The 27132-nt window shown below is 42.5% G+C and overlaps 1 protein-coding gene across 2 annotated transcripts in view; it reads right to left on the bottom strand.

Annotated features, from left to right (window-relative positions):
* LAMA3 (laminin subunit alpha 3) overlaps positions 1 to 27132 on the bottom strand; it is a 323465-nt gene that overhangs the window by 902 nt on the left and 295431 nt on the right. For both annotated transcript variants that reach the window (XM_049902138.1, XM_049902139.1), the window contains 7 exons: positions 25039 to 25208; positions 19672 to 19855; positions 17726 to 17866; positions 4725 to 4884; positions 4495 to 4625; positions 2395 to 2488; positions 531 to 650 (listed from right to left, as the gene is read on the bottom strand). In XM_049902138.1, coding sequence (XP_049758095.1) covers positions 531 to 650; positions 2395 to 2488; positions 4495 to 4625; positions 4725 to 4884; positions 17726 to 17866; positions 19672 to 19855; positions 25039 to 25208 — 1000 coding nt within the window. The remainder of the gene's footprint in view (positions 1 to 530; positions 651 to 2394; positions 2489 to 4494; positions 4626 to 4724; positions 4885 to 17725; positions 17867 to 19671; positions 19856 to 25038; positions 25209 to 27132) is intronic.

The raw sequence follows: 27132 nt of genomic DNA, 5'->3' as shown, positions 1-27132 counted from the left end.
AAAGGAGGAGATTCCACAGCCCAATTCGATAGCTAACAACTCCTCTGCTTTTTATGGGTCATTAAAGGCATGTAAAATTAACAGGCAAGCTATCAGAGGGACATAAAATGATGAAGAACCAAAAGGTTGTTTCCAGGCAAAATTCCAGTCTTATACTTGACTGCATCTCAACCTGTCTGATTCTCCCATTCTGGGCCCACAAAGCTTAATAACCCACCCATAGAACTAAGGACCTGGAGAGGAGAGACCAGTTTTTCAGTCCTTTTCGTGATTCTTTGCTGATATCAGGCTTCCAGGTTAATGCAGCCTCTTACGAGGAGCTTGTGAATGACAGGCTTGAGACAAGCGGGAGCAGCAATAAGGAGTACCTAATGCTGGCAACTGGGCTTCTCACCATCTCCATCTCCCAGCCAATGGCTGCCCTGTAACAACCCGCGGGCCAGGGCATCCCATTTGCTGGGTTCAGATAAAAATGTTAAGAGCCGACATGGGACAAAACAGGATGTAGGAGAAGTCAGGGCAAGAGTTACCTGGGACGTCCCCGATGTGTAGTGGCTCTTGAGTGCTGGCAGGCGGGAAGGTGAGCCGTCCGGCAGTGTAGCTACTGTCTGTGTCTAGTTCCAGGTGCAGGATGTGTTGTTTTATGGTGACTGGGGAGAAGGATGCAAGTCAAGTCTATTTCCTGGGGACAGCCCCACCTACTGTCCCTACTGTCTTCAGTTTAGCTCATTCCTATTGGACTACGGAAGCACTGTCTCTAGGAATTCAGTCAACCTAGGTTTAAGCTGAGCTAACTTCTAAAGCAATGAGCTAACTACTGCATGTGAGGCAATTCTACACATGGTGCCAGGTTTAATCCTTAAAATAAGTCTGTGAGGAAGATATTACCATTCCTGTTTCACAGATGGAGTCTCTGGGTGGTACAAATCGTTAACGTGCTTGGCTGCTAACAAAAAGGTTGGCAGTTCAAGTCTCCCCAGAGCTGCCGCAGAAGAAACCCCTGGCGATCTACGTCTGAAAAATCAGTCATTAAAAAGCCCGTGAAGCACAGTTCTACTCTGACACACATGGGGTCACCGCGAGTCAGAATCAGCTCTACAGTTCTACTCTGACACACATGGGGTCACCGTGAGTCAGAATCAGCTCTACAGTTCTACTCTGACACACGTGGGGTCACCGTGAGTCAGAATCAGCTCTACAGTTCTACTCTGACACACGTGGGGTCACCGTGAGTCAGAATCAGCTCTACAGTTCTACTCTGACACACGTGGGGTCACCACGAGTCAGAATCAGCCCTACAGTTCTACTCTGACACACATGGGGTCACCGCGAGTCCGAATCAGCTCTACAGTTCTACTCTGACACACATGGGGTCACCGTGAGTCAGAATCAGCCGTACAGCAACTATTTTTTTTTTTGTAATTTCATAGGTGGAGACTCTGACTCACTGAGGAGCTTGACAAGATGATTTGGTTATAAGCTGGAAGAGCTAGGATTCAAGCTCTTGTTGCCTGTCTCCTGAGGCCATGCTTACTTCCCATGATCTCAGCTACTTCCCGAGAAGACACGAGTTTCTGAAAACTGACTCCAAGAACAGCAGCTTGTGACCCCTCTAAACAAAATCCCTCCTATGTTAACAGTCTTAGCTAATTTCAATGTAGTCGACTTTCAAATTAGCTAAGACCACTTTTTATGAAAGTTATTTTAGCCAATGCAGGTTAATATGTCTTTAATATCTACAAATTATTAATAAAATAGCAGATTATATCTGAGAGGATATGCCTGTTTTCCACCCAGTGGTTTGCTTAGTATTTTGCATTAACAAAATATATTTACATAAATATCTATATAAAATATATATCTTAAAATAATAGTAAGAGCAAATACTTACTGAGCACTCACTATGTACCAGATATTGGCTAAGTGCTTTACATGCATTATCCCATTTTATTTTCACAAGCCTGTAATGTACACACTATTTTTATCTCCATTTTATAGACAAGGAAACTGAAGGAAAAGAGCAATTAAGTAATTTGTCCAAGGTCACAAAAGGAAAGGGGTGGAAAGGAGATTTGAACTCTGTTCTTTTTGTCTTCAGAGCCAGAATCTAAAGCACAATGTTATACTACCTTGAGAAAACAAACATACCTTATCAATTTGCTGGGCTCAAGAAAAAAAAAAACAAAAAACCTCAGTATGTTATGGAAAACTGGAGGCACAACCGTGAATTGTATAAATACGCTGTCGGTGTGGTGACCTGTCAGTGTGGTGGGCTGACCCTGGCCCCGGTCAGTCTCTATCGGATTGAGGGACTGAGGTTACATTTAGGATATTCAAGTCAAGATGGGAAGGGGCCGCTTCAGTGCATGAACAAGAGACTACAGGACGTCATACCTGTCACCAAGTGCCACTGTCCATCACACAGAGACCATTTTGGTGTGACCGATGTCGAAATTCCACCTGCACCATTGTCCACAGAGGCTGTGACCTGAAACACACATGCATTTTCCTAGTTCCTTCAGAAAGGTGGATGGAGCTGCCTTTCCCCTGCTACCTTCCCTTCCCAGCCCGTGCCACCCTGACAGCCTAGGAGCATTTTAGATATTGGTTTCCTCTCCCCTATCAGGTGTCCCTTGGTGGTGCAAATGGTTAAGTGTTCAGCTGCTAACAAAGAGGTTGGAGGTTCAAGTCTACCTAGAGATGCCTCGAAAGAAACACCTGGTGATCTACTTCCAAAAAAATCAGCCATTGAAAACCCTGTGGAGCACAGCTCTACTCTGACACACATGGTGTCCCCATGAGTTGAAGTTGATTGGATGGCAACTGGTTTAACCCCCTCCCCCACCAAGCGATCACAGGAGGTCCAGTGCTTCAGAAGAATCCCTCTGCTGCGTTCCTTCAAGGTGAGCAAGCTGCTACCCAGGGCTGCCTGAAGCTGCTGCCAAAGGCAAAGCCATTCCCTCCTAGTCCAACCCCTTAGGCCTTGCCCAATGGTGAATAATTAACTCTGAGGATCCTCCTTAGCAGTTAATATGTGATAGGGGTTCTGTTCAGAAGGATGTGTAAAATTTGGAAGGCAAAAATGCTGGCTGAGGCCTACACCTGCTGCAAGGGCCACTCAATTATAATAGTTCAACAAATGCATTACTTGTCGAGAGGTGTTCGTCCAAAAAATTAGAAACGCTAACTGACAGTATCTGTACTGGGCATGTGTTGGGGTCAGGCACTCGACATGCTATTGTGCAGACTCGCCCCTCCCATGCTCTAAGTCATAGTCTCCTCCAGGACTTTCCAAGGGCTGACTCAAGGTGGATGTAACGAGAGGACTAAAATAAGCACATCCATAAATAATTTACATTGAATTTGCATGCAGCTAGACTCTGCAGCCTGTTCTCTGGCGATTTTGAAGCTAAACACTGTCACTTTAGCCATGCAGGTCAGCAGGCCTTCTGTTCACTTTTTATGGTGATTTCCTATCCACAAACTCTCACTGGAGACCGTCCCCAGACCCTCCTCAGGAAAGTCGGCCTTGCCTCAACTGCCCAGCACACAGACAGTGGTTTGCATCTCTAGGTTACCAGAGGCCAGCTCAGACTTCAGGGCTACAACTTAAATAAGAAGTGTTCTAGGGGTTGTGCTTATTTTACTTTCATCTGTGATTTTTTTCCCTTCACGTTCAGTAAACTGTACAAGGATGGGGATGAGAAAAAATGGCCTGTTATCAATCTTAGACCTGAGGCCTTAATTAAGAGGGGCTTTCTGGAAGAATTTTGTTTTAAGGAGACTTTTCGAGAAGGAAATAAGTGGCGCTGGGTAGTTGAAAATAAAATATTGACTCAGGCCTGTGGGTGACAGGAAGGATAAGGCAACAGAAGCATGAATGGAAGAACGAATCTGTGGAAGACCAAGGGAAGCTGGCGTGGAAGCCCAGTGACCAGCGCGGCTGCCAGGGCTAGAAAGGCTGGTGAGTTGTGTAGAGAGAATAAGGCCTAATTCAGTGGGCCACAGGCGTGGGTGTGATGCGGTGTGGATAACTGGTGAGAAAATCCAGTCTGTTACTTCTGGAGCTATCCTTATGAATAAAAGATGAGATGTGGTGAGGGTGAATGGGAGGAGAAAAGATTACATGTATTGAGTATGTGTCACTTTTTATAATCTTACCAATAGCCCTAAGATATGAGAATTGTTATTCACATTTTACAGATAAGGAAACTATGGAAGCGGTTAAGGAACTTGCCTAAGGCGTATAACTAAGTGGTGGAGCTGAAATTCAACCCAGTTTGTTTGGGTTTTCCCAATTTTAAAGAACAGAAAATATGATGATAAAATTACTTGCTAAAGGAAAATGGTAAGTTAGCCCCAAAGTAAGGTCTCTTAAATACAAGGCTGGATTCCACCCTCTGTCATAACTTCATTAACTGTGGTCTCCAGAAACAGGATCAGGTTCTAATGTGAATCCATACACCCTTCCCATTCCATCCACCTGCTACGCACCTTTCCTGCCTCCATATAAACACATAAGTGCTTCTCAGGTTGACTTCCAATGTGTATCAGGATCCCGGTGAGACTTCTTGGGCGAATGCTGAAAACAAGCTTAAACTCTGGACCCAACAACACAGAATTACCTTTAAAAAGATTTTTAAAAAGTTGAAGCATCATAACTAATGAAAAAGGATGGAGTTCTTAAGACTCAAAGACACAAACTCTACCAAATGGCTCCTTACCTAGGATGACATGGCCTCCTCCTTGGGAGAAATAAATGCCTTTCTCCAAAGAGCTCCCTAAGCAGGGAGACACCCCAAAGCTTGTGGAGGGGGTATCCAAGGGTTTTAAATCCAACTGAAAGCTCTTCAGGCATCCCACAAAGCTGTTTTGGGGGAGGCTCTAAAACCAAGCAGAAGAGAAAGCAAGCTTCATTACCCACAGCTCTCAGAAATGGATGGGTAGCCAAGGTAAAGGCAGTATGTTGGCAAAAGAGGAAGTGGGGTCCACTATTCTTGCTTCAAAGAGTCAGGTGGGGCTGTTTCATTGGCTCCCTACCACAGTGTCAAGAAAAACCTGGACATCAGATGTCTGGTGGGTGGTCACAGTTTAAAGGTGCCACTAAACCAAGAAGTATGTATGCAGGGGGCAGGCGAATGTGGAGGTTGCTAGCTAGCGCTGGAACAAGAACAGGGTGACTGGCCTGATCCTCATCCTACAGAAGGATCTGCAACTAGGGGGAAATTTTCACCTTACAGCTCACAGATCTCACCATCTCTTTGTGGGTACAAACTACCTCCTAGGGTTTCATAAGCTAGGGTGATAGCTTAATGCAAGGCAGCTGACTGGCTAAACAGGCCAGAAAGTTCCAAAAATAATAAAGTGTAAAAAGGCTCCCTATACTGTTGGTCTCAGTGTACCACCAACAAATCACGAATGCCACAGAGTTAAAAATAAGTCACGGTGTTCATCCTCAGTGGGCTGGCATGGAGTCCCTGCCTGCAAAAGCTGGCTTGGAACAGAATTCCTCACCTGGGGCTCAGGGATGAGTTTCTGGGGGTCTGTGAGCCTTTCAGTTATATACCACATGTTCTTTGTATGCACATTTTCTGGGGAGAAAGACTGTAGCACATCAGACTCTCAAAAAAGGTGAAGAATCACTGAATAGACTCTCTAAGCTCCCTTCTAGAATAAACGCTTTTAGGACCCAGAAATTCTACGTGGAAGGTACATAGCAATTTTAAGAGAAAATGGTGATATTACAGATATAAATCGTACCGGTGTCAATGATGAGCTACTGATTTGGCTCCCCACTAGTTTCTCAAGACTTGTCATGTTGTGCAATGAATAGTCTATATCTGAAACCAAGCTCAGACTCTCCATGAGAGGTGATAACACTCAATCCCTGAAGGTTGAGTGTAATTTTGGGTATTCAGAAGCAGGCACTGTTTTATTGGATGTTGCCCGCCATTGGAAAGGATATGGGGAGGGATAATACAATGTTTTGTGTCCTCTGGCTGAAGGAGAGCTGTAAAAAGAACCTTGGCTTGTAAAGAACGTTGCAAATGGGGTGCTACTGATTGCCCCAGATGCTAGGATGCTGGGTGGGTTCAAAAGAATTTTTTTTTAAATAATATTTTATTGTGTTTTAAGTGAAAGTTTACACAGCAAATTAGGTTCCTCTTTAACAATTTTTATACGAATTGTTCTGTGCCATTGGTTACAATTTTTACAATGTGCCAACATTCTCATTATTTCAGTTCTGTTTGTTCTGTGTCCATTAATCTAGCTTCCCTTCTCCTCCTTGCCATCTCATCTTTGCTTTTGGGTAACTGTTGACCATTTGGTCTCATATGGTTAATTGTTTAGGGGGTCACTTTACTCATGGGTGATACTGTTTATTTGACAAGCCAATCTATTATTTGGCTGAAAGGTATCCTGCAGAAATAGCTTCAATTTCAAGTTCAAAAAGTATCTTAGGGTGACAGTCTCAAAGATTCCTCTAGTTTCTATTGGTTCAGTAGGTCTGGCCTTTTTTAGGAATTTGAGTTTTGTTTCACATTTTCCTCCCATTCTAATGAGAACCTTCTATTGTGTCCCTGGTCAGAACGGTTCGTACTGATTGCCAGACACCATCTAGTTCTGGTCTCAGGTTTGAAGAAGTTGTGGCTCGTGTGAGCTATTAGTCCCATGGGATAGTTTCTTCTTTGAGCCTTTGATTTCCTTTATGCTCTTTTGCTCCATGTAAGCACAGGCCAATTGTCGTATCTTAGATGGCTGCTTTCAAGCTTTGAAGACCTCAGATGCTACTCACCAAACTCTGATGTAGAACATTGTCTTTGTGAACTACATTATGCCAATCAACGAAGTTGTCCCTTGAGACTATGGTCCCAAGCCTTTTGATCCAGTAAACCAATCCCATGAGTTATTTTGATATGTCTAGGAACCCTCCATAACTGTGCCCCCACTGAATGGAGTTTTAAGAGAAATTATCCAGGTCAAATGAATTGTGCCCTTGAATAGTCATCCCAACCTGTGACCTCTCTGAGAAGGAAATAGGTGCAGAGGTTGAGGTAAAGCAAAATACTACTTTTTTACTTACTGTGGCCTTGGCCCAAACCCCACTGGAAAACTCAAGTGGGCCAGGTTGGGGGCCCTGTGGAGACTATCTTGACCTAAGTTAGGTCAGCCCAAATGTCTAGAATCCAAGCTGGTGGAAAGACCTGCTGTGACTACTTCCATTTCAAGACCCAGATCTGTATCTTGGTCTTACCTCCCTCATTGCACACAAACATCAGACCAGAACGTGCCACCAGCTCCAGAAAAAAGGGTCAAGACCAGGTGAGCATTTGCCATTGCATTTAGGTGAAGGATAGCTCATAGGCCTGAGCTGTGGATAAAATCATCTTGCCTAACTTTGTGGGAAAAGGCAAATCTCAGAGAAGAAAGACAGGTGGGTGAGGCCGCCCCATGTAATTCAGGGGCAATTACTGCTCTGGTAGCAAGAAGGAGAGGCAGAGGGAGAGGCACTCACCAGCACCATCCCTGGAACTGTGACTCATCAGAACCTTTGAATTTGACAAATCTAGGTAAGCACCCCTCCTCCCTGGAGATATAGGGAGCTGTGAGTTTCCCTCAGCCAACGTTACCCAAGTTTGGTTCTTGAGATATTTTTATGCTATTTCAGACATTAACTAACATTAAAGCATATATAAAGCTATTCCTTTTCAATTCTCTCTCCATCCTTCTGATTAGGACAAGGAACAGATTTTAGTTCAGTGTTAATATGTCTTGAATGCTTCTCAATCTCCTTCTTTTCCAAATGAAGGAAGAAGAGGCCACACATGCTAGCTAGCTAGACTTTAATACATTGCTTTGTTTTCATATATTTTTATGGTTACCTACTATTTATGGTAAGGGAGAATTGATTTTCATTTATAATAAAAAGTTCCTTTTAAAACCAATTTAAATAAAATAGCAAGTTGATTGAGAACAAACTATTAAGTAACTATTTTACCCGCAGATGGCAAAGATGGTGAAGGCAGCACAAATTACTAGGAAAACATTATCTTAACCCAAAAAACCTTTTCGTACAATCTAAAACAACTGTTTTTGCATTTCCTGGAAAAGAAGCTAAGAGATTCATGTTTACAAAGCCACAGAGATGCTTTGTATTCAGGTCTATGAACCTGCACCTTAAAAATAAGGGGCTGGTAAAGGCATCATGCTGAGTGAAATAAGTCAGTCACGAAAGGACAAATATTGTATGATTCCACTTATATGAAATATCTAGAAAAGGCAAGACCAATATTCATTAGTGGTTACCATGGGCAGGTGGAAGGAAAGGGGAAAGGACGGCTCAACGCTTAGGGGACACTGAGCTTCTGTAAAGGGTGATGGTAAAATGCAGGAACTCAAGTGGGCCAGGATAAGGGTGATGGTCAAACAACATAATGAACATAATTAATATCACCGAACTGTACACGTGAAGATCGTTGAGATGTCAAGTGTTTTGTTACATATATATTTACCACAATGAAAAAATTCTGAGAAGAAAAAAAAGGAGTTAAAAGAAGAGGGGATTTGGAGTGGGGGGATGAGTACCTCTCTGTGGACATCAATCACACATGTTAAAAGGTCACTGAAACCTACAGATTGGGAAAAAATATTTGGGAATGATATATCTGATAAGGATTTAATCTCTAAAATATATGGAATATACATAGAAAGCTTCAACAACTCAACAACAAACAGCCCAATCAAACAATGGGCAAAGGACATGAACAAATACCTCACCAAAGAGGATATTCCAAGTGGCCAACAAACACATGAAAAGATGCTCAAGATCATTAGGCATCAAACCGATGCAAATCAAAACTACAATGAGATACCATTTCACTCCTACAAAAATGGTGCTGAAAAAAAAAATCAGAAAACAAAAACTGCTGATGAGGTTGCAGGGAGACTGGAACCCTGTTCCACTGCTGGTGGGACTGTAAATTGGTTCAAACACTATGGAAAATGGTATGGTACGTCCTAAGAAAGCTAGAAATAGAAATACTCTATGATTCAGGGATCCCACTCCTACGTATATACCCTAGAAAACTAAAGCTACTGACACAAACAGATATATGCACACCTATGTTCACTGTGTATTATTCACAATAGCAAAAAGATGAAATAACCTAACTGCCCATCAACAGATGAATGGATAAACAAACTGCAGTACATACATACACACAATGGAATACTATGCAGCCATGAAGAATAATGATGACTTCTCAAAATATACTATAATGTGGATAAATCTGGAAGACATTATACTGACTGAAATAAGTCAATCACCAAAAGACAAATACTGTGTCATCTCACTATTATAAAAAGACAATAATAGGTATACATACAGAAAGCAACATTCTTTGGTGGTTACCAGGGATGGGAGGGAGACGGAAGGGGAATCACTTTCTAGATGGTAGACACTCGTTAGTTTTTGTGATGGGTAAGGCAAAACTGAAAAACGTGAAGTGAGCACAATTTGACCAAGGTAAGAGATGACACTAAGAAGTACACACTGATAAGGTACAATTTTGGTAAAAGTCACAACATATACACTTTCGCAACAATAGTAATAACAACCAGAAAATATGTGTGTGGCTACATAGGTAAACATGTATGCTTATATATGTTTAGGTAAGCACATATGAATATATGGGTGCACTTGTATAGGTGTTTCTGTGCCGATGTGCAAATGTATATACATGTTTGTATGTGTTGCATATATATATATTCATACATAAAATAAAGCACATGGGGGCACAGTTATGGATACTCCCTAGACATAATCAAAGAGCTCACGGGATCGGGTTACCGCGTTTGAAGCTTAGGAGCATAGTTTTGGGGGGCAACTTGGTCAATTGGCATACCATAGCTCATAAAGATAATGTTCCACATCCTAGTTTGGTGAGTAGCGTCTGGAGTCTTAAAATCTTGTGAGGGCCATCTTAGATACAACTATTGTTCTCTACGTGTCTGGAGCAAAAAAGAAAGAAAACCAAAGAATCAAAGAAGAAACTAGTCTACAGGACTAAAAGCCTACATGAACCACAGCCTCACCTACCGTGAGACCAGAAGAATTAGATGGTGCCTGGCTACCACTACTAACCATTCCAACCAGGGACACAATAGATGGTCCCAAATAGAATGGGAAAAAATGTAAAACAGAACTCAAATTCCTAAAAAAGGCCAGACTCAGGGGGTGGGACAAAGGTGGTAGAGTAGTCAGATGCTTCTTGTGATCCCTCTTACAACAAAGACCCGAAAAAACAAGTGAAATGATTATATTTATGACAAGCTAGGAGCCCTGAACATCAAGGGCAAAGTTAGAAAATGGACTGAGTAGCAGGGAGAGGCAGAGACAGTTCAGAAGTGGAGAGGAGTTGCCGGATGTGAATTGCTGGGAACCCTCGGCACCATTCTTGGGAGCAACTGCAGTGTGATGGCGGTAGCATTTCAGACGCAGTTTCCTCAGGGAGAGGCAGCCAGCCACACAGCCTACTCACACCTCCAGACCCAGAGAAGAATGATGCTCTCAGTAAAAGCTAAGTCCTTGCGTATATTTTACTGCGTCCCCAACCTCCAAGGCGGCTTCAGTGGCTGTCGATTTCCCTGGGCCTGAGATAGGTTCTGCTGAGCATCCTGAGTTATTCTCCCAGCCTTGGAGAAGAAATACATTCACAATTGGGGGAAAAGGTAATCTGCCAGCTCCACTAACCTGGTGAGCTAGGACAGAAGTGGCTCCTGTTCAAGCATAAATGGTCCGTGGACTTTGAATACCTTTCCCCACTGTGTAACCCGTGTGGGCCTATTTCAGGAGAATAGGCCCTTGTTAGCAGACTACAACTGTTTCAGCTGTGCAGTAGAGAGGTGGGTGTTTGATGTTTGACCCGGCTTTGCCTATTAAACAGGGTCCTCACCTACCCATATCAGGGGCATAAGGACTGGTGGCTCCTCTCACGTCACCCAGCCACCCACAACAGAGGTCCAAGGATAACTGGTACCTCCTACCTTACAACCAAAAATATTGGGTGCCCGTAGTCTGTCTGCAGAACCCACCCACATGTGTGGTCTAGGGAACAGGGACTCACTTTCCTCACAGACACTCGGGGGATGGTTGTCAGCCCCGTGCCTTGTTCACAGGATGACTCCTTGCTGCAACCAGATACCTGTACCTGCACCAATCACCCCTGCCCCTCTAAGAATATAGGACAGAACCTGTACCACACATGTGATGAACAACTACCTGGACACCTGAGCTGAATCCATATAAGAAAATGAATGGACTCCTAGGCTCATATACCTGATTATCAGCTTTAGCCACCTGGTGACAGGATGTTAGCGTTTCAAAGGCGAAAACAGTCAAGTTAGCTCACTCAAGCAACCTATTTGCACATATCAAAACAAAACAAATCAAGAAGCTGGGATACAGTAAGCAAACATAAAATAAACTAATACAATAACTTATAGCTGACTTGGAGACAAAAAAAAAATAGTCAATACCAAATCACATAAAGAAGCAGACCATGATTGCTTCAACAAGCCCTTAAAACAAAGAATCAAGGGATCTTCTGGATGAAGGTGCATTCTGGAATTACCAGATACAGAATACAAAAGATTAACATACAGAACTCTTCAAGGCATCAGGAACAAGATCAGGAAGGGGGAGATCAGGCAATACGTATAACAAGCAAAGGAACACACAGATAAATCAGTTGAAGAAATTAAAAAGGTTATTCAAGAACATAATGAAAAATTTAATAAGCTGCAAGGATCCATAGAGAGACAGCAATCAGAAATTCAGAAGATTAACAATAAAATTACAGAATTAGACAACTCAGTAGAAAGTCAGAGGAGCAGAATTGAGGAAGTGGAAGGCAAAATTAGTGAGACTGAAGACAAAACACTTGGCAATAAAATATTTGAAAAAAAAAATCAGATAAAAGAATTAAAAATAATGAAGAAACCCTAAGAATCATGTGGGGCACTCTAAAGAGAAATAACCTGAGTGATTGGTGTACCAGAACAGGGAGTGAAAACAGAAAAACAGAAAGAATTGTTGAAGAATTGTTGGCAGAAAACTTCCCTGATATTGTGAAAGATGAGAAGATATCTATCCAAGATACTCATCAAACTCCACATAAGGTAGATCTCAAGAGAAAGTCACCAAGACATGTTATAATCAAACTTTCCAAAACCAAAGATAAAGAAAGAATTTTAAGAGCAGCTGGGAATAAAAGAAAAGTCACCTACAAAGTAGAGTCAGTAAGAATAAGCTCAGACTACTCAGCAGAAACCATGCAGGCAAGAAGGCAATGGGATAACATACATAAAGCACTGAAGGAAAAAAATTGCCAGACAAGAATCATATATCCAGCAAAACTGTCTCTCAAATATGAAGGCGAAATTAGGACATTTCCAGATAAACAGAAGTTTAGGGAATTCCTAAAAGCCAAACCAAAACTACAGGAAATACTAAAGGGAGTTCTCTGGTTAGAAAATCAATAATATCAGATATCAACCCAAGACTACAACACAGGATAGAGCAACCAGATGTCAACCAGACAGCAAAATCACAAAAATAAATCAAGATAAAAAAATGCTCAAAACAGAAGCAGTAATGTCATTATGTAAAAGAAAAAAAAATTTTTTTTTAAGACAGCATTAAAACAATAAAAAGGGACTAAGAAATGTAGTCATAGATCTTTCATATGGAGATGAAGGCAAGGCAATATAAAGAAATAAAAGTTAGGTTTAAACTTAGAAAAATAGGGATAAATATTAAGGTAACCACAAAGGAGACTAACAATCCTACTCATCAAAATAAAATACAAAAAAAAAAAAAAGACTCATCAAAAACAAAATTAACAACAATGAATAAGAGGAAAAGACAATATATAATGATAAAGTACTCAGCACAAAAACTTAAGTGGGAAAAAGAAACTGTCAACAACACACAAAAAAACACATCAAAATGACACCACTAAACTCATACCTATCCATAATTACACTGAATGTAAATGGACTAAATGCACCAATAAAGAGACAGAGTAGCAGAGTGGATAAAAAAAACACGATCCGTCTATATGCTGCCTACAAGAGACATACCTTAGGCTTAGAGACACAAACTAAAACTCAAAGGATGGAAAAAATATATCAAGCAATCAACAATCAAAAAAGAGCAGGAGGGGCAATATACCAGGAGGATATAACCATATTAAATATTTATACACCCAATGACAGGGCTTCGAGATACATAAAACAAACTCTAACAGCATCGAAAAGTGAGATAGCTCCACAATTATAGTAGGGGACTTCAACATACCACTTTCAGTGAAGGACAGGACATCGAGAAAGAAGCTCAAAAGAGACATGGAAGATCTAAATGCCACAATCAATCAACTTGACCTCATAGACATATACAGAACACTCCACCCAACAGCAGCCAAGTATACTTTCTTTTCTAGTGCACATGGAACATTCTCTAGAATAGATCACATATTGGGTCATAAAGCAAGCCTTAACAGAATCCAAAACACTGAAATACTACAAAGCATCTTCTCTGACCATAAGGCCGTAAAAGTAGAAACCAATAAGAGAAAAAGCAGGGAAAAGAAATCAAACCCTTGGAAACTGAACAATACCCTACTTAAAAATGACTGGGTTATAGAAGACATGAAGGATGGAATAAAGAAATTCATAGACTCCAATGAGAATGAAAACACTTCCTATCAGAACCTTTGGGATACAGCTAAAGCAGTGCTAAGAGGTCAATTTATATCAATAAATGCACACAGAGAAAAAGAAGAAAGGGCCAAAATCAAAGAAATATCCCTACAAATTGATCAAATAGAGAGAAATAAAAGAAACCCTTAGGCACCAGAAGAAAGCAAAATAAAAATTAGAGCAGAATTAAATGAAATAGAGAACAGAAAAACAATTGAAAGAGTTAAGAAGAACAAAAGCTGGTTCAGTGAAAAAAAATAACAAAATTGATAAACCATTGGCCAAATTGACAAAAAAAAAAAAGTGAGGAAGCAAATAATATGAATAAGTAATGAGATGGGTGATATTACAGCAGATCCAACTGAAATTAAAGGAATTATATCAGATTACTAGGAAAAATTGTACTCTAACAAATTTGAAAACCTAGAAGAAATGGATGAATTTCTAGAAACACACTACCTACCTAAACTAACACAAACAGAGGTAGAACAACTAAAGAGACTCATAACAAAAGAAGAGATTGAAAAGGTAATCAAAAACTCCCAACAAAAAAAAGCCCTGGCCCGGAGGGCTTCACCGCAGAGTTCTACCAAACTTTCAGAAAAGAGTTAACACCACTACTGCTAAAGGTATTTCAGAGCATAGGAAAGGAAGGAATACTCCCAAACTCATTCTATGATACCTGATACCAAAACCAGGTAAAGATTCCACAAAAAAAGAAAGTTATAGACCTATATCCCTCATGAACTTAGATGCAAAACTTCTCAACAAAATTCTAGCAAATAGAATTGAACAACATATCAATAAAATAGTTCACCATGACCAAGTGGGATTCATACCAGGTATGCAGGGATGGTTCAACATTAGAAAAACAACGAATGAAATCCGTCATACAAATAAAAGACAAGAACCACATGATCTTATCAATCAATGCAGGAAAGGCATTTGACAAAGTTCAACACCCACTCATGATAAAAACTTGCAGCGAAATAGGAATAGAAGGAAAATTCCTCAACATAATAAAGGGCATTCATACAAAGCCAACAGCCAACATCATCCTAAATGGAGACAGATCAGGAACCAGACAAGCATGCCCATTATCACCACTGTTATTCAACATTGTGCTGGAGATCCTAGCCAGAGTAATTAGGCTAAATAAAGAAACAAAGGCCATCCAGATTGGTAAGGAAGAATTAAAAGTACCTCTATTTGCAGATGACATGATCTTATACACAGAAAACCGTCAAGAATCCTCAAGAAAACTACCAAAACTAATACAAGAGTTCAGCAAAGTATCAGGTTACAAAATGAACATACAACTACAGGAATCCAAAAAGAACACTGAAGTGGAAATCACCAAATCAATACCATTTACAATTGCTCCCAAGAAGATAAAACACTTAGGAATAAATCTTACCAGAGATGTAAAAGACCTGTACAAAGAAAGCTATAAGACAGTACTGCAAGAAACCAAAAGAGACCTACATAAGTGGAAAACATACCTTGTTCATGGATAGGAAGACTTAACATAGTAAAAATGTCTATTCTACCAAAAGTGATCTATAAATTTAATGAAATTCCGATCCAAATTCCAACAACATTCACCAACTTCACATGGAAAGGAAAGAGGCCCCGGAGAAGTAAAGCATTACTGAAAAAGAACAGATAACTGGGAGCTCCTAAAAATCAAACACCTATGCTCATCCAAAGACTTCACCAAAAGAATAAAAAGATTACCTACAGGCTGGGAAAAAGTTTTTAGCTATGACATTTCCGATCAGCGTCTGATCTCTAAAATCTACATGAGACTACAAAAACTCAACTACAAAAAGACAAATAACTCCATTAAAAAATTGGCAAAGGATATGAACAGGCACTTCACTAAAGAAGACATTCAGGTAGCTAACAGATACTTGAGGAAATGGTCACGATAATGAGCCATTAGAGAAATGCAAATCAAAATTATGATGAGATTCCACCTCACTCCAACAAGGCTGGTATTAATCCAAAAAACACAAAATAATAAATGTTGGAGAGGCTCTGGAGAGACCAGAACACTTATACACTGCTGGTGGGAATGTAAAATGGTACACACACTTTGGAAATTGATTTGGCGCTTCCTTAAAAAACTAGAAATAAAACTACCGTATGATCCAGAAACCCCACTCCTTGGACTATATCATAAAGAAATAAGAGCCTTTACACAGATACATGCATGCCCATGTTCACTACAGCACTGTTTACAATAGCAAAAAGACAGAAGCAACCAAGGCGCCCATCAACAGATGAATGAATAAGTTAATTATGGTATATTCACACAATGGAATACTACACATCGAAAAAGAACAATGATGAATCCGTGAAACATTTCATAACACGGAGGAATCTGGAAGGTATTATGCTGAGTGAAATTAGTCAGTTGGAAAAGGTCAAATGTTGTTTGAGACCACTATTATAAGAACTCGAAAAATAGTTTAAACAGAGAAGAAAATATTCTTTGATTGTTATGAGAGTGGGGAGGGAGGAAGGGAGAGGGATATACACTAATTAGATAGTAGACAAGAGAACTATTTTAGGTGAAGGGGAAGACAACACACAATACAGGAGAGGTCAGCACAACTGCACTAAACCAAAAGCAAGAAGTGTCCTGAATAAACTGAATGCTTCGAAGGCCAGTGTAGCAGGGGCGGGGGTTTGGGGATCATGGTTTCAGGGGACATCTGGGTCAACTGGCATAATAAAATCTGTTAAGAAAACATTCTGCATCCCACTTTGGAGAGTGGCGTCTGGGGTCTTAAACGCTAGCAAGTGGCCATCTAAGATGTATCAATTGGTCTCAACCCACCTGGAGCAAAGGAGAATGACGAATGCTAACAACAGAAAGTAATTATGAGCCCAAGAGATAGAAAGGGCCACGTAAACCAGAGACTACATCAGCCTGAGACCAGAAGAACTAGATGGTGCCTGGCTACAGCCGATGTCTGCCCTGACAGGGAACAGGATAGAGAACCCATGAGGGAGCAGGAGAGCAGTGGGATGCAGACCTCAAATTCCCACAAAAAGACCAGACTTAATGGTCAGACTGAGACTAGAAGGATCGCAGAGGCCACGGTCCCCAGACCTTCTGCTAGCCCAAGACAGGAACCAGTCCCAAAGCCAACTCTTCAGACAGGGATTGGACTAGACAATGGGATAGAAAATGATACTGGTGAGGAGTGAGCTTCTTGGATCAAGTAGACACATGAGACTATGTGGGAAGCTCCTGTCTGGAGGGGAGATGAGAGGGCAGAGGGGTACAAGGAAACAGAGGGTGGAGAGAAGGAGTGTGCTGTCTCATTAGGGGGAGACCAACTGGGAGCATATAGAAAGATGTATATAAATTTTTGTATGAGAGACTGACTTGATTTGTAAACTTTCACTTAAAGCGCAATAAAAAAAAAAAAGGCCAGACTCGCTGGACTAGTGGAGACCAGGGAAACCTCCGAAATTATTGCTCTGGGATACCGTGAAACTTGGAACTCAAATCTCTCCCCAAGGTCACTTATCAGCCAAAAGACAGAGTGGCTTATAAAATAAATAATATCACCCATGAGTACTGCAGTCCTCTCAACAATCATCTAAATGAGACCTAACGGTCAACGTTTACCCTAGACCAAAGATGAGAAGGTAAGGGGGAACAAGGAAGCTAGACTAATGGAACAGAACAACCACAAGGGAAATAAGGAGAATGTTGACCCACTGTGAAAAGTGTAACCAATGTCCCTGAATAATATGTATAGAAATTGTTAAATGAGAACCTAATTTGCTATGTAAATTTTCTCCAAAATCACAATAAAATATTTTTTAAAAACCCCAAAAATGTCATTGAATGTATTTTGCGATTCTTGAATAGACTATATAATTATAATGATTCTATTATAAGGTCAACTATTTTTATGAATGTCTCTGAAGTGTAACTATTTACCTTTGGTTTCCTTGATAGAGACGATCCCAGGTAAACTGGTGTTCTGATGCTGAAGGTGGAATTTCCAGGCAAACTTCCCTCCTGGGCCCTCAGACCATCCACAACCAAGCGTCCCCTCTTTCCATCTTGCCCAAACACCACCTTAAGTGAAGAAAAAAAGTTGATTCCATATTTACTCTTGACAATTAATTCTGTTTTTTATTAGTGGTGACGGGAAATTAAAAAAAAAAAAAAAAAGTTTTTCTGTCCCCTCAAATAGCTTTAAAAAAACATTTTCCTCCCTAATATTCATTGTCGTCACTATCACATTATATTTTGTTAGGTATTCAAAAAAGTGAACTAAAAATCTGCTACCTATTGCTCAAAAACAAACTGATAAAAAGATATAATTGCTGTGATGGAAACTTATCCTAAAAACAACCAAATGAAAAGCCAAAGGCACATAAATAAAGAAATACCATATAACAAAGGAGAAGAAGTAGTTTGTGTAGAGTTGAGAGGAGGGAAAGTCACTCTTGCCCTTGATCAGGGCTACTGTGCAAGGGGAAAGTGGCTATTTCTCCTCTAAAAAGAGGATCCCAACTGTCAGATGGTTATGAGACTATTCTCTAATGTCTTCCCAGTGTACACGCTCAGATGGGACTTCTGGCCTCTACTGCCTACTGACACATGGGCCTGAATGTCTAACAGGCAACTCAGTCTTACCATGTTCACAACAGCACTTCTAGTCTTCCCTAGTTCTAAACTGCTTTTCCCTGGCCACACTCACCTCCACTCCATCCTCTCCATCTCAGTAAAGGCCCCACCACTGATCCAGTTGCAGATCCAAAATCACGGGACATGTTATTGATGCCTTTCTTTCTTTCACACTCCAATCCATCAGCAAGCCCTCTTGGTTCTACCTTTGGAACCTCTCCCAGAGGGGTCCACTTCTCTCCATCTAAAGCATGGCCTTGCTAAGCAAAGGCAATAGCATCTATCTGGTCTACCCACTTCTCTTCTTCCCTCCTTTTTGTCCCTTCAGCTAGAGAGAGTTTAAAGAATATAAATCTGTTCAGTAACTGTCCTATTTAAGACTTTCCAAAGGCTTCAGAGACACTCAGAATAAAACCCAAAGTCCTTAGCATGGCCTTCATGTCTTACATGATCTAGGCCTAGCCTCTCTATACCCATTTCTTATTTTCTATTTTGTTCATTCAGCTAATTCCCACCTCCAGGTCTTTGTGCTTGCTGTTCCCTCTGCCTGGAATACCTTTCCCATAATTCTGTATGACTGTCACTTCTTGTAGGATACCCTCCTTGACTAGCCTATTGAAAATGGTCTTTGTTATTGTCTTACCTTGCTTTATTTTCTTAAAGCCCTTATCAGTTTCCGATAGTATACTTGCTATTTTTGTTTATATGCTACAGGAGAGCATATAAATTAAGTATTTTTTGAATGTCTGAGTGCAACTTGGTAGGTCACTTAATTTTTCTGAGATCTAGTTTTCTCATCAGAAAAATATATATAGCTAGGTCCCTTCTTGCCTTCAACTGTGTTTCTTTAAATCTGGATGCCTTTAGAAAGGAGGCGGGATACTAGGAAAGTGGGTCATTAAGCCTGTGCTATGGGAGGCCTGGAAATGGGCCCTGGAGGAGAGAAATTGCCCAGGAAGCAGTGTGGGAGTAGGCAAGGGGAATGAGGCAGCCCCGGGGGTTTAGAGAGGAAGCAGGAAGTAAAGCCCATCTTGGCATTAGGACAACATGTGCAGGGACAACTCACGGCATGTGTAGCAGGCTGAGATATTGGTGGGCTCAGTACTTCAACCACTCCAGCCACTCCTAGCACTTTGCACCTTTGTGCCTGGGAAGAACCCTGGGGCTCATCTTTCCAGCTGGTTCTTCCCAGCTACTCAAACACTGAATTTTGCACCACCTGGAGGTACTAGCTCAGCCTTAGCTCTCACCGTGTGCCATTTCCCGTCGTTGCATTTCTCTTTGCTTTTGAGTTTCAGTTTTTTCCCTTCTGTTCTTAACGCAAAGACCAGGTGTCCTTTTGAAAGATAAAGAGCCATAAAGGAGTTCTTTGTCCCCGTGTAAAACACGAGCCCTCTGGATGATGTCGTCTGCACATCCAAAGCAAACTGTGACCTGGGAGGAAAAGAGAGCAAAAGGCAAAGGAGGAAAACAGAGGTTTTTTAAAAGTGTTTCTCTGAACCTCAGAGCTGGGAGAGCAGGGAGCAAACACCCAAATCCTCATTTTTCACATGCATGAACAGAGACATGTACTGATTACATGACCTGTCTCTTTGGGAACGTTTAAAAGACATTATATTCCAACTGTTGAACATTTTGTTCTATAATTTCCTTACTGCCTGGGGTGATACTAAAGAACTTCTACAGCAGAACTTAGCCATTGGTGTAAGTCACAGTGCATGGCAAGAAGAAACACGCCTGTACTTTTTAAGCCCAATGCATATGTGTCACAGTCTGTACACATTTGTGGAGATGGAAGCTGTGAAGGGAGGTGGAAAGACAAATGGAATAACAGGAATGTCATTTAAGCATCTGATAAACATTTTCTTTCTGTTCAACATATTTAACACAAAGGCACAAAGTACGGATATGCCTTCTTCCGCCTGTCCTTACATGCTAGCACTCTGATATACTCCACCTATGATGGAACTTTGAGGACTAAGGTGCGCCTGACCCAAGCCATGGTATTTTCAATCCCCTTATATGCATGTCAAAACTGGACAATGAATAAGGAAGACCAAAGAAGAATTAATGCCTTTGAATTACGGTGTTGGCGAAGAATATTAAATATACTGTGGGCTGCCAGTACAGCCAGAATGCTTCTTAGAAGCAAGGATGACAAGACTTCATCTCACATACTTTGGACATGTTATCAGGAGGGACCAGTTCCTGGAGAAGGACATCACGCTTGGTAAAGCATAGGGTCAGCAAAAAAGAGGAAGACCCTCAATGAGGTGGATTGACACTGTGGCTGCAACAATGAGCTCAACATAGCAATGATTGTGAGGTTGGTGCAGGACTAGGCAGTGTTTCATTCTGTTGTACATAGGGTCGCTATGAGTTGGAATCAACTCGACAGCACCTAACAACATGATGGAATAGATTAGGCAAATATCTTTTACTAAAAGCAGTGAAAGGAAGTTAACAGTTGTATGATGGTTACACGTCATATGCACAGCTGGCTAAGCAAGCTTTGTTGTTGTTAGTCATCATCGAGTCACCCCCAACTCATGGTGACCCCATGCACAACAGGATTGGATCATTATGAGCCATGTTTTCACTGGCTGATTTCCTGAAGTAGATGGCCAGGCCTTTTTTCCTAGCCCGTCTTAGTCTAGAAGCTCTGCTGAAACCTATTGAGCATCATAGCAACATGCAAGCCTCCAATGACAGACAGGCGGTGGCTGTGCATGAAGTACACTGGCCAGTAATCAAACCTGGATGTCCTGAATGGAAGGCAAGACTTCTACCACTGAACCACTTTCTACGAAAATTCACAGCCATCCATCCATCCATCCATCCACCCATCCACCCATCCACCCACCCATCCATTTAACAAATACTTAGGGAGTGCGTATTATGTACAAGGCACTGTGCTGGGCACGGGGATACAGCAGTGGGCATTTCATGCTTCCAGTTACGTGTGGCTTACAGATGCACCGAGAAGTGGTGCGAGGTGTGGGTATCAATAAGCCCTCATCTGCTCCTTGTGTTTATGTCTAAATGCACACTAGACAGGAGCCAGGACTGGCTCTGCCCTGCTGAGAGCTATATCCCCAGTGCCTAGTGCTTAGGAGGCACTCAGTAAATAGTAAATGAATTGAACTGAATGATAAATGGAAAATTCAGAGGCCAAACCTCGAAGTGGAGGGAAAAAATACAGTGCTCCTTCTCCTTGCTTTTTAATAGTGAGAGACTGAGTGACACTGAAATACACATTTATTCTTCAGATTGGCAAGTTGCCTTGAGAGCTACGTTCTTCAAAATGAAAGAGAAATCTATGTTTGTTAAACCAAAGAGATGATGACAGAGCTCAATATTTCTCTTGATATGTCTGTGTGCTAGTGCAGAGGTTTGGAGAAAAAAGTTGGCCAATTTAAGATGGATGTTAGCTCTTGCTACAGAATTAAAGCACTTGACATATGTGGGCTTGGTTATCAGACGTGACATTTGCTTTGCGGGAGAGCTGTTCCTTAAAGCAACTTTTAGAAAAGACTAACACCCCCAAAAGGCAGCAGTGGATTGTAATCGCAGTACATGCTGATCCTGTAGCTGCGACTCTTCATTGCTGGTGGTTGGGAGGGCAAGGCAGAGAGCTCAGCAGCATTTTAATGCATCCACCAAAGGGTTGAAATATTGGCACAATGTTTAAAAAACAAAATGCCATTGAGTCAATTCCTACTCATAGCAACCCTATAGGGCAGAGTAGAACTGCCCCAAAGGGTTTCCAAGGAATACCTGGTGAATTTGAACTGCTGACCTTTTGGCTAGCAGCTATAGCTCTTAACCACTACTCCACCAGGGTTTTAAAGGAGAGTTTTTTTAAAAAGTGCTAGAACATAAATCAGAATGAGAACAGTAAAGAATACCTCCAATCTTGCAACTTCTGAAAACATAATCTGCTGCAATATTTGGGACTAGCATAATTTTAAAATTATATTTACTGATGACTTTTTTTCTAAGTCACCTGTGCTTTCAAAATGTTGATTTTAAAAATTTATTACATATAACTTCCTGTTGGAAGGAAAGATATGAGGGTTGGATCATCAGAAGAAGCACAGATAACTCATCACGTTGCATGAGCTGGGAGATGAAAGAGAAATGGGCTCCGAAGGGATGAAAGGGGAGCGGGGCAAAGCTGGTGGAAAAGCAGAGCAGGTAGGGGAGCAGATGAAGGGATGAGGTGATAGAGGGTAGGGAATAGGGGATAGGAAGCTGTGGGGAAGAGGCCAGAGGGAGAGAAGGCTGGGGAATGCGCAGCTGGGGCAGCATCTGCAGCTGCTGTTTCTTTAAAAGGAGAGATTAGTGTCATAAAGGTCAGCTTGAGCAGTGAGGAGAGTTTCTGGGTGATGTAAACAGCACACTGGCTGCTAACTGAAAGGTTAGAAGTTCGGGTCCACCCAGAGGCACCTTGAAAGAAAGGCCTGGTGATCTACTTCCAAAAAATCAGCTACTGAAAACCCCATGGTGCACAGTTCTACTCTGACATACACGGGGTCGCCATGAGTTGGAGTCAACTCAATGACCGCTGGTTAACTGGCTGGAGCAGTGGGGAGTGAAGCCTCCCCACCCAGGAGTAAGCAGGAAAGAGGCTGGTAACTGAGAGGGACAACTACTCCTGCCCCCTCAACTTTAGTCTTTCACTAGATCGGTTTTTGCATATTAGGGATCCCCACAGTTTCCACGGGGCAACTCGGGACATGAAGTCACTGGCACAGACTTCCCTCCTTCAGAACACAAGCCCTTCCCTGACCCTCAGGTCTGTCTGAGAAGCACACATGGGGCTCACGGAGGGGCCTCTGTGCCCAGGCTCTCTAAGAGCCAGAACGTCTCTTCCCTGCAAGGAAAGCATTATCAACCCCTCTTAACTGATGAGAAAATTGAGGGTCAGATTTAGCAATTTGCTAAAACATGTGAGATAGGTATCCCAAACAAAAAACCAGGCCTGCTGCAGCTGAGCCAGCTCCACCTCGTGGCAATCCTGTGTGTCACGGAGTAGGACTGCTCCACAGAGTTTTCTCGGCTGTCATCTTTATGTAATCTTGTACCACCAGATATAAGATTTCTTTAGTGGCACCTCTGGGTGGGTTTGAACAGCCAACTTTTAGGTTAGTAGTCCAGCACAAACCATTGGTGCCACCTAGGGACCTTGAGATTGGTGGTGTTGTTGTTGTTAGGTGTTGTCAAGTTGACTTTCAACTCATCGTGACCCGATGTGACAGAGCAGAGCTGCCTCATAGGGCTTTTATGACTATAATCTTCTCGGGAGAAAACTGCCAGGGTCTTCCTCCTGTGGAGCTGCTGGGCAGGTATAATGACCCCGGGTTTATAGAGAGTAAGTCTAGGCTTAGAAGGGTTAAATAACAGCCTATGGCTGCCACAGAGTTGCGCCATGCAGGGCTCAGGTCGATGGACCCTGCTGTGGGGGCACCGTTGACTGGCAGCTTCCCATACCATGGGGTCTGCAGGGGCACTCAGGAAGGCTTCACTTCTCCTGGCTGCTCCTAGCTGAGAACTGAGCATGGTGGAGGTAGTAGAGCCAAGCAATTTACGTCTGACACTGGCCTTTTCTAAAGGGTGATCTTTGCTTGGAGATGTGCCGTCAACTCTTCTTATCCCATCCTCCTTCCTTCCCCTCTCCGTTCACAACAGTCAGACCAGCATGGCAGCCTGCAGGGTCTCCCTTGCCTATTCCTGGCTCTCCCAACTTGATCCTTCCACAGGAAATCTCTTGTCCATCTAATCCCATGGTGGCATCTGTGTCTCCCAAAAAACCAAACCTGTTGCCATTGAGTTGATTCTGACTCACAGCAACCCTATACGACAGGGTAGAACTGATTCGTAGGTTTCCAAGGAGCAGCTGGTGGATTCCAACTGCTGACCTTTTTGGTTAGCAGCTGTAGCTCGCTATAACTCTTAACCACTGCACCACCAGAGAGGCCACACAGCCAGAAAGTGGAGGTTTAAAGAGAGGTTTTAAAGCCAGGTCTTCTGACCCCTGGGCAATTCCACCTCTGTAGACAAGTCATAAAGGAATTTTTGGTGCTTTTTCATTTATGTCTCCTTCAAATTACATGAACATGACAAAGCTTGGTTTTCTGCTTTCCTCTGACATATCTCTACTCATCCTTCTCCCTCAAAAGAGATGTAACTTTTTAGCATAAAAAGTCCAAATTCCCTAAAAGTGATCTATTTCGCATTGAGTCTGCCTAAAAGGATGATTTTCCTTTGACTATTAAATGCAGGAGAAGAAAGGTGATTTATCAGAGAAATAAATAGCAGCTTTGGAAAGAAATTTCAGCATTATTTTTAGAATGCCGTCAATTCTACACTGGAGCTGATTGTTCCAGCCTCCAAGCAGCACGCTGTCACGTTTGCGTTCTAACCATGACAGGTGTGGAGAGAGCATGCTGCAAACAACCATGCTACGTGTCTTTGCAGACTAGCGCTTCTTTTAACAAAAATGGCAGTGCCACCTTCACTGGTGACAGGTGCATGGGGTCATGCTGGCTAGCCTTCCCTGGGGTAGAATTGCAGAGTTAGGTTCTGAGTTGGTGCTGGAGCAAGATAAATAATACCTGGGTTTCAGCAACTCCTGAGGAAGCATGAATAGCAAGTGGCTGGTGGGACTGTCCCCAAACTGAAGGGCTCCGTGACTGGCCCGGGCCTGGGGAGGTAGCGGGCAAGACAGTGTATCTCTCCATACCTCTGTGCTCCTCAGGGAGGCCACTGGTGTGTCCCGCAATGGCTGTGTGGGAGATGAGCAAAACGTTAGGACAGCTAGTTACCAGGGAAAGAGTGAAGAATGCTTGTCTTGCTGAGTGCCTTGCAGTTTTTATTCTTCATCCTAAGAGATGAATTCAGTAAAGAAACCAAAGACCTGGGAAATGGTACCAGGGTTGTTGGGGAAGTTCCCAGTGAGGAACCTCGGCAGGGTTACTAACAATGTAAAGCTGGGGAAGGGCAGTGAGTCAGGGACTACTCTTCAACTCCCTAACTCTCCTGTAGCTGGATCCTCCCAATGCCCATCAGTGTTCTAATGTGGTTTTGACTTGGGGGCATCTTGCCACTAACAAAAACCAAACCTGCTGCCATTGGGTTGATTTCGACTCTACAGGACAAAGTAGAACTGCCCCATCGCGTTTCTAAGGCTGAAACCTTTACGAAAGCAGACTTTCACATCTTTCTCCCTGCAGAGTGGCTGGTGGGTTCCGAACCACTCTAACCACCACCAGGGCTCCTCCATCTTACCACTTAAAAAAAAAAAAACCAAACCTGCCAAACTGCCGCTGAGTCGATTCTGACTCAGAGTGACCCTATAGGACAGAGCAGAACTGCCCCATTGAGTTTCCAAGGAGCGTCTGATGACTTTCAACTGCTGACCTTCTGGTTAGCAGCCGTAGCACTTCACTGCTACACCACCAGGGTTTCCACTAGGAAGGTATAAACCAGGCCTGAAAGGCAGAGTGGATCATTTTCTTGGAGAAACAAAGTTGATGAGAGTCTAATACCCCTTTCTTTGGGGAGGATGTATGTTGTTCCCATCCTACACAACTCTGATCGCTTCTCTGAAGACTGCTGAGCTTGGGACCAGCAGACATCCAGAGCCCTGCCTCACCACAGAGCATCCGAAGAGCTACAACGTGTCCCTTGAGAGGTTCAGCATTTGGCCAGCAGCACGAAGCCATAGGCGGCCAGCCCGAGGGATATGGAGATGCAAACTTCCCTCTCCTGCTCCCCCTTCATGGCCGTGGTGGCCGTTCCTTTGGGTACACTGACCCCCAGCCCCACCCCAGCCCTACTTGTGAAGCAGGGCGAGTGAGAGGGTAGAGGAAGAGAGAGCAGGAAACAGAATCAGGGCAAACCACAGCCCATCTCCGCCTTCATCCTTGTTGACTGAAGTATATACATCTGTCCTGATCTGGGCAATGCTTTTAAACAGGACTGGGTTTTCATGACAAATAACAACCTTAATAAATATCAAATGTGACTAGAAAATCTGTTGGAAGAAACTGAGTTTCTGCAGTCCCTCTCCCTTCCCTCTGCTGCAGAGCCCAGATTTTGAAGAAGGGTCTGTGCTTCTCCCACAGGGCTTGGAGCTCAGCAGGGACCTCCATTAAGCAAAGCAAATGGCGGCAATTGGCCTTGCAAGGGATTGGTTCAGGAATGAACACATGACCTAATCCTGGCCGAGAAGTCTCAAGAGGGAGTATGGAGGACAGGGCTTTTTTCTTTTTTTTACAGCTCAAGTTAGTTTCTCATTCAAAAATTTACACACATATTGTTTTGTGACATTGGTTGCATTCCCCCACGATGTGACAGCACTCGTCGCCTTTCTACTCCAGATTCCCTACGTCCATTTGTTCAGGGTTCCTGTCCATTCCTGCCTTCCCATCTTGTTTTTGGGCAGGAGTTGCCCTTTTGATCTCGTGTACTTGATTTTACTAAGAAGCACGCTCCTCACATGTGTAATTGTTTGTTTTATAGGCCTGTCTAACATCTGCCTGAAAAGCGGGCTTTGGGAGTGGTTTCACTTCTGAGTTAGCAGAGTGTCCAGGGGCCATAGTCTTGCCGGTTCCTCTAGTCTTTGTCCGACCAGTAAGTCTGGTCTTTTTTTGTGAATCTGAATTTTGTTCTACATCTTTTGTGGGGCGAGTCTTCTGATAAAAAAC

The sequence above is a fragment of the Elephas maximus genome, chromosome 11 (assembly GCF_024166365.1).
Source record: "Elephas maximus indicus isolate mEleMax1 chromosome 11, mEleMax1 primary haplotype, whole genome shotgun sequence".
In the NCBI taxonomy this organism is placed as follows: domain Eukaryota; kingdom Metazoa; phylum Chordata; class Mammalia; order Proboscidea; family Elephantidae; genus Elephas; species Elephas maximus.
This window is presented reverse-complemented; position numbering and strand designations above follow the sequence as displayed.